The sequence below is a fragment of the Cervus elaphus genome, chromosome 5, assembly GCF_910594005.1.
Source record: "Cervus elaphus chromosome 5, mCerEla1.1, whole genome shotgun sequence".
Lineage (NCBI taxonomy): Eukaryota > Metazoa > Chordata > Mammalia > Artiodactyla > Cervidae > Cervus > Cervus elaphus.
In genome coordinates this window covers 87,794,139-87,801,699 of record NC_057819.1, presented here as the reverse complement: position 1 = coordinate 87,801,699, position 7,561 = coordinate 87,794,139, and the positions used below count along the sequence as shown (strand labels likewise).

Here is a 7,561-nt window from a genome sequence, read left to right as displayed (position 1 = left end):
GAAGGAAACTTCCTCCCTCCCTCCTCTTCCCTCCTCCCTCCAGAAGGGCGCTTCTGGAAGTCTCCAGCTGGCCTGGGACCTGGGCAGCTGCTCTGCGCGTGTCGAAGCCTGCCAGCCCCTCAGCTGTCACTCTGCTCCCAAAATAGCAGGGGTGGGGGGAGGGGAGAGGAGGTTGTTTATCTGGGAGGGAGGTGGAGAAGGGGCATCCGAGCTGTGCCTAGGGAGCGGGGGTCTGCTGGGGGTGCTCCCGTTCCTCTGGATCTATCATTCTTTGGGGGGTTAGGAGCACCTGTGCCCCCAGGACTGGCCCTGAGTGGGATGCGGGGGCAGAGGTTCCTTGGAACCTCCACGTGGTAATGACCGTCCAGTCTGGGGAGGGGGAGGTCCCGGAGTATCTCTGACAGACGCCAGGGGCACCTGCCCCTGTGGCCAAATATGGTCCGGAGCCACTGGCTGGGGTGATAAAGTCTCCTGGGTGGGGGCTGGGAGGGGCAGACTGACGCTGGCCGGCTGGGGGTTCACACACAGAGGAGCCGCACCCCAGGAGGACGGACTGAGAACATTGTCCTTGAGAGAAAGTGAGCTGGCCCGGAGTGTTCCTGGGACTGGGGAGGGGGAAGGCGGAACCCAGGCATTTTAAGGCCTGCAATGAGAATTCAGGCCCTTGGTGTGGTGGCTTTGCCCATCCTGCTGGGAGGGAGATAGAGGGAGGAACAGGGACTCTTCTTTAAAAAAAAAAAGTCAGAGTATAGTTAACAATTTTGCGTTAACTTCAGGTGTACCAAGTGATTCAGTTATACATATATCTATTCTTTTTTTAAAAAAAATTATGTATTTTTATTTATTTAATTATTTAGCCACACCAGGTCTTAGTTGCAACAAGTGGGATCTAGCTGCCTGACCAGGGGTGGAACCCAGGCCCCCTGCATTGGAAGCATGGAATCTTAGCCACTAGACTGCCAGGGAAACCCCTTCTTTTTCAAATTCTTTTCCCGTTTAGGTTGTTACATAATACTGAGCAGAGTTCCCTAGGAACAGAGATGCTGAGACCCCTCTCAACTTGGGCCCCACTCTTAGCAGACGCTGTGATGTCCTCCTGGGCAGTGGATTGGCGGGGGTTGAGGGGTGGGTCCCTCTGGTTCCCTCCCTCCCAGGTAGCATCCTCCCCATCCATCCTGGTAGGTGGGGACCCCGGAGCTCCAGACCTCAGACCAGGAGCCCAGCCCCGGGTCTGGAGGGAGCTCTCCTGTCCCGACAGATGGCCGAGGCAGAAGCGATGCAGCTGAAGGAGGAAGGGAACCAGCATTTCCAGCTCCAGGACTACAAGGCCGCCACCAAGAGCTACAGCCAGGCCCTGAAGCTGACCAAGGATAAGGCCCTGCTGGCCACGCTCTATCGGAACCGGGCGGCCTGTGGCCTGAAAACGGTCTGGGATGGAGAGGGGTGGGAACTGAGGGCTGAACTGGGATGCAGGTGAGGGGCAGTTCCCTCCTCCCGACAGTCACACCCTCTCCTGGAACCCTCAGATTGGAGCAGGGCGCCTCCCCCTGCTTTCTGGTACCCATCGCCTGACCCACTCCTCTGGCAAACGGGGAAGTCATCCACGGAGACAGTTCTTATCCCATGGGAAGCAGCCTCGTGGAAACTGGCATCAGGACAGGGGCTTTTCAGAGCTTATTTCATGGCATCTTAACCACAGACCACGAGGTTGCCACTACTCTTGTACCCATATTGCAGATAGGAAGCTCAAGACTCAAGAGGAGGGCTCAATAACTTCCCCAAGAGCTCTAGGTAGTTAGCAGCAGTGTGTACATGCTAAATCACTTGAGTCGTGTGTGACTCTTTGCGACCCCACGGACGATAGCCCTCCAGGCTCCTCTGTCCATGGGATTCTACAGGCAAGAACCTTGGAGTGGGTAGCCACGCCCTCCTCAGTCAGCAGCAGAGCCAGGTTCAAGCATGAATGTGCCTGAATCTTGTCCACTTTCCCATGCTCAGCAAGGAGCTTCTGGCCTCTGACAGTGACAGCGGCCAGCAAGCCCTGTCTCCTCACCTCAGGACCCTCTCTGGCTGTCTCTGTGTTGGGTCCGCATTAACCAAGTTTTCTCCTTCCCCATTCCTCAGGAGAGCTATGTTCAGGCGGCTTCTGATGCCTCGAGAGGTGAGCCCCCCCTTGCTCTGACCTTGCCCTCCACGACCCCCCTTGGCATCCCTGTTTAGTCTAAGAGGCTCTTGACACTCACAGATTGTATAAATGCCATCCTGGATGTTGTAGGCAGAGCTTCAGATGGACCATCCTTGTGTGAATGGAATGCTCCAGGAAAGCCATCCCTAAGTCACATTTTTACACGTTAGATATGCTGGGGTGGCTTCTTTTCTTAGAAGAATGCTCCTGGAAATCCTTTTGTCACAGCGAGGACATAGGCACTTTGTTGGAGGCTAGGATGTGTTCATGGGTTTATTCCACGGACACTAGGAGAAAGAAACACAAATCAGCACTGGTTTCGGAGTGCCTCAAGGTCTGAGAGAGCTTATGTAAGAGCATGATCAAAATGGGACGATTTCCGGCTGCATTTTTAGGGTTATAATATGCAGAATGAAGGGGGTTCTCTGCATAGGTCTGTCTTGGCTTTTTTTTTTTCATTTATTTTTATTAGTTGGAGGCTAATTACTTTACAATATTGTAGTGGGTTTTGTCATACATTGACATGAATCAGCCAGGGATTTACATGTATTCCCCATCCCGATCCCCCCTCCCACCTCCCTCTCCACCCGATCCCTCCAGGTCTTCCCAGTGTACCAGGCCCGAGCACTTGTCTCATGCATCCAACCTGGGCTGGTGATCTGTTTCACCATAGATAATATACATGTTTCGATGCTGTTCTCTCGGAACATCCCACCCTCGCCTTCTCCCACAGAGTTCAAAAGTCTGTTCTGTACATCTGTGTCTCTTTTTCTGTTTTGCATATAGGGTTATCATTACCATCTTTCTAAATTCCATATATATGTGTTAGTATGCTGTAATGTTCTTTATCTTTCTGGCTTACTTCACTCTGTATAATGGGCTCCAGTTTCATCCATCTCATTAGAACTGATTCAAATGAATTCTTTTTAATGGCTGAGTAATATTCCATGGTGTATATGTACCACAGCTTCCTTATCCATTCATCTGCTGATGGGCATCTAGGTTGCTTCCATGTCCTGGCTATTATAAACAGTGCTGCGATGAACATTGGGGTGCACGTGTCTCTTTCAGATCTGGTTTCCTCGGTGTGTATGCCCAGGAGTGGGATTGCTGGGTCATACGGCAGTTCTATTTCCAGTTTTTTGAGAAATCTCCACACTGTTCTCCATAGTGGCTGTACTAGTTTGCATTCCCACCAACAGTGTAAGAGGGTTCCTTTTTCTCCACACCCTCTCCAGCATTTATTGCTTGTAGCAAGTCACTAATTTTTAAGGAGAGACAGAGATAGTCTGGAGTGAGTTTAGAAGGGAAGGACTTAGCTGGAGAAGGAACTGGAAACACAACCTATGAAAAGCAGAAAAGTGGCAATATTTAGCTCAGAGAAGGAACTCCCAGGTGGGATGGGGAGCTGCTTTCAAATTCCTGAAAGGCTGGTCACAAGGAAGAAGTATTGGATTTCATCTCACAGTTTCCAGGACTGGACTTAAGACAAAAGGGCAAAGTTACAGGGAGATAGATTTCAAGTTGGAGGAGGGAAGGGCTTTCTGAAGGAGCTGTCTGCCTTGAGATGGAAGGTGCTCCCCACAGCTGGAGGTATGTAAGCACCAACTGGATTAGTACTTGGCCGGGATCAAGGAGCCGAGACTGGTGAGTCAGGAATTGGACAAGATGAGCCTTAAGCTCCCTTCCGACCTTGAGACAGTGATTCTTACCACCTCCCTAACTAAGGGGAGCCTAGGACCAGATGGTCTACCACAGGGCTTCCCAATCTCTGGGATCTAATGCCTGATGATCTGAGGTGGAACTGATGTCCTAATAATAGAAATAAAGTGCACAACAGATGTAATGCACTTGAATCATCCCCAAACCACACTCCACTTACAGTCCGTGGAAAAATTGCCTTCCACAAAGCTGGTCTATAAGGATGCACACTCTCCAAGGGAGAGTTGGAAGCCCTGGAGTTGGGGGCAGTGGTGGGGGAGGAGGGAAGGTGGTCTGCTGCCCGGCGCCCTGAGACTCTGCCTACGTCCCTCACTAGCCATTGATATCAACTCCTCGGACATCAAGGCTCTGTACCGGCGATGCCAGGCATTGGAGCACCTGGGCAAGCTGGACCAGGCCTTCAAGGACGTGCAGCGCTGTGCCACCCTGGAGCCACAGAACCAGAGCTTCCAGGAGACACTGAGGAGACTCAACACCAGCATCCAGGAGAAGGTGGGCTGGACCCGGAAGGAGGCCTTCCCGCAAGCCTCGGCCACCTCTCCCCATTCCTAGTAGGGACCCGTTAGGGCGGCGGGACACCAGGGCTGGCCTACCGCCACTCCCTTGGATGGAGTGGTCACGTGGCACAGAACAGCCGGGCAGATGCACCTATCTGTGATCAGAGTGATCAGAGATGCCGTGATGCTTGTTCAAGGGTACAAGCCAGACAGGACTAGCATACCAGTCTTTTCAATTCCAGATGGAGGCTTAAAAAAAAATCACAACTTAGTACGTCTTCACTATGATCTTCCTCTCTTTCTAGGAGGACCAAGGCAGCATGAGAAACCTGGGAACTGGGGGGAGGATGTTGCTGGGGGGATGCAGGAGAGCCAGGAACCAGCAGGAACAGGGAATCTTTTCTAGGAAAATGGAGCGGGCTCAGGGAACTGGGACCAGAGATGAGGAGTCCTGCGCCCTCTGTCCTCACTTAGCTACCAGTTTTCTGAGGGACGCACTGGGGTGTCAGTTCCCCACTGTGAGAGCAGAAGGGTAACTTGATCACGCATCTCCTTGCTCCAGGTCACAGGGACTTCTGGATGCCTGGGGCAGCCCCATGGAGGGACCACAGTGTACTGTCCAGAGTGCAGACTCAAGGGCTGTCAAAATACAGACCAACCAGTGACCAGAGAAGGGGTGGTGAATGAGCGACTTCCTGAAAGGAAATGACCTCAGGATGGAAATAGGTGGCACTGTAGCCCAGCAGAACAAAGCTTCAGAGCAGTGGGGTTGGGACTGGGATTGGGAGAGTGAGGGATGAGACATTCCAAAATAATCATTTAGGGACTTCGCTGGTGGTCCAATGGCTAAGACTCTGTGGTCCCAATCCAGGGGGCCTGGGTTCGATCCCAGGTCAGGGACCTGGATCGCACATGCTGCAACTAAAGATCTTGTGTGCTGCTGCTACGACGACCTGGGCACAACCAAGTGAATGAATGAATGAATATTTAAAAAGGAATAAAGAAGGAAAAAATGGTTTATATTTATTTCAAGAGGTACTTGAAAGCTGCTTCATGTTTCTGACCCTGGAGATACATTCCTGTTTTAGCCCATATTTAAACGTCTAACAGCGAGGCTGCAAAATTGGGGTGATGATCTTTTCGTCTTCCAAGACTTGCCTTGTTAAGACTAAATGGGACCTCGAATGTAAAGTGTAAGCTTTATGGAGCAAGGATTTGATTTTGTCCTCCCGTTCTATCCCTAGCATCTGCCAGCATCTGACCCGCAGTAGTAGTTCAGTAGATGTTTGTTGGATGAGCGAGTGATGGAGGCAGGCAGAAAGAGTATACCCTAGTGTTAACTGAGATGACCTTTAAGTGGAGCTGTCTGAAATGATGGGGATGTCCGCCTGCCTTCTTCTCCACTCCCTCCTCTCTCCTCAGCTCCGGGTGCAGTTCTCCACTGACTCGAGGGTTCAGACGATGTTTGAGATTCTCCTGGACAGGAACAGTGAAGCGGATAAACTGGAGAAGGTAAGTGCTGGGCAAGCAGCGAACCAGAAGAGGGCGCTCTAGGGGCGCGCAGATAACTGCTTCTTCTGCGGCTCCGCCCCTGTGTCCGGACGGTAACGCCCCCGTCTCGTGCCGGTGGGCGGCTCCTGGGAGAAAGGAGACAAAGATGGGCCAAACGTTAAGCTCTTTAGGAAACAGCGTGAACTTTAAGAAGGGCCAGGATTAGGGTGAGAACCACGAGGAGAGTCATGCTCAACACAAGGGGTGCTCATGTTGAGTCATGCTCAACAATGAGAACAATGAGGGTTGAATCCTGTCTTTACATTTCTGGCATTTTGTTCTTCATGTATTGTTTTTTGCAGTGCATAGATTTTGATATTTTAAAACATTGCATTCAATACCATTTATCTTGATTACAGAAGTTTTTTTGTACCCCGTAAAATCTGCACCCAAGGCGAGTGTCTTACTTGCCTCACTCTGGTTTTGGGCCTGAGAAACAGTGACACGTCAAAATAATGCTTTATTCCATTTCAAAATATTGCAGCATCATTCTGAATTGTGAAGATGTTTATTCCTAATACCATCTTCTTAACCAAATTTGCTGCATTTTTAAATGTTTCTTTTTTCCTCCTTCAGAGGGAAAAAAAATGAATATCTGAATATAAGAATTTAACAGAAGATGCATGGGGAATTTTTATTAGTTTTATGATCAGTAATCATATAATATGCAAATATTGGGGCTTCCTTAGTGATCCAGTGGTTAAGACTCCGCCTTCCAATGCAGGCAATTTGGGGTTGATTCCTGGTTAAGGAACTAAGATCCCACATGTGGCGGATGCGGTAAAAAAAATTTTTTTAAATATGCAAGTATCTTTTATAACAAACTCTTATAAGGACTTGATGAGTTGTTATATATATAAAAGCAGTACTTTGTACTCTGAAGAGTACTCTGAAGAGTACAAAGCCCTTGACTGATAGAGCGATGATGGTTCTGCTCATGCTTGCCTGGAATTCTTTAATCAGCCTCCTCCCCAGCCTCTTGGGGGGTTCCCTGGTGGCTCAGAAGGTAAAGCATCTGCCAGCAATGCAGGAGAAGGGGGTTCAGTCTCTGGGTCAGGAAGATCCCTGGAGAAGGGAGTGGTTACCCCACTCCAGTGTACTTGCCTGGAAAATCCCGTGAACAGAGGAGCCTGGCCGGCACAGTCCATGGGGTAGCAGAGTCAGACACAACTAAGCTTGCGCACCAACCTCTTACTCTCCACCTGTTTGCCCACCTCCTCCTTTTCTTGCTTCATGAATTCTTTTTCCAATCTCAGGGTCTCAGGTCCTGCTCAAGCCCTTCTCTCCAGATCTGGGGCCTTTTAAGGGATTTCAACACACAGTTGGTTGCCTGCAGTTAGGAGGGTCAACTGTACTACGTCATTTGATGTAAGGGACTTGAGCATCCGTGGATTTTGTTATCCACCAGGGTCCTGGAAAAAATCGCCTGTGGATACTGAGGGATGACTATGAATGCATCCTCAAGGTGGAAGGCTTTATATCCTTTTATATCCTCAGTTCAGTTCAGTTCAGTCACTCAGTCGTGTCCAACTCTTTACCACCCCCATGGACTGCAGCACACCAGGCCTCCCTGACCATCACCAACTCCCGGAGCTTACACAAACTC

General features: G+C 50.2%; 1 protein-coding gene across 2 annotated transcripts in view; it reads left to right on the top strand.

Moving 5' to 3' along the window:
• The first annotated feature begins 426 nt into the window (after positions 1 to 426).
• UNC45B (unc-45 myosin chaperone B) overlaps positions 427 to 7,561 on the top strand; it is a 31,642-nt gene continuing 24,507 nt past the window's right edge. Inside the window, exons 1-5 of one of the 2 annotated variants that reach the window (XM_043903030.1) lie at positions 427 to 578; positions 1,259 to 1,426; positions 2,125 to 2,161; positions 4,224 to 4,399; positions 5,827 to 5,916. In XM_043903030.1, the coding sequence (XP_043758965.1) occupies positions 1,259 to 1,426; positions 2,125 to 2,161; positions 4,224 to 4,399; positions 5,827 to 5,916 (471 nt within the window). In that variant the 5' untranslated portion in view covers positions 427 to 578. Of the gene's footprint in view, positions 579 to 1,182; positions 1,427 to 2,124; positions 2,162 to 4,223; positions 4,400 to 5,826; positions 5,917 to 7,561 lie in introns of both variants that reach the window. The other variant, XM_043903031.1, reaches the window with a different exon arrangement.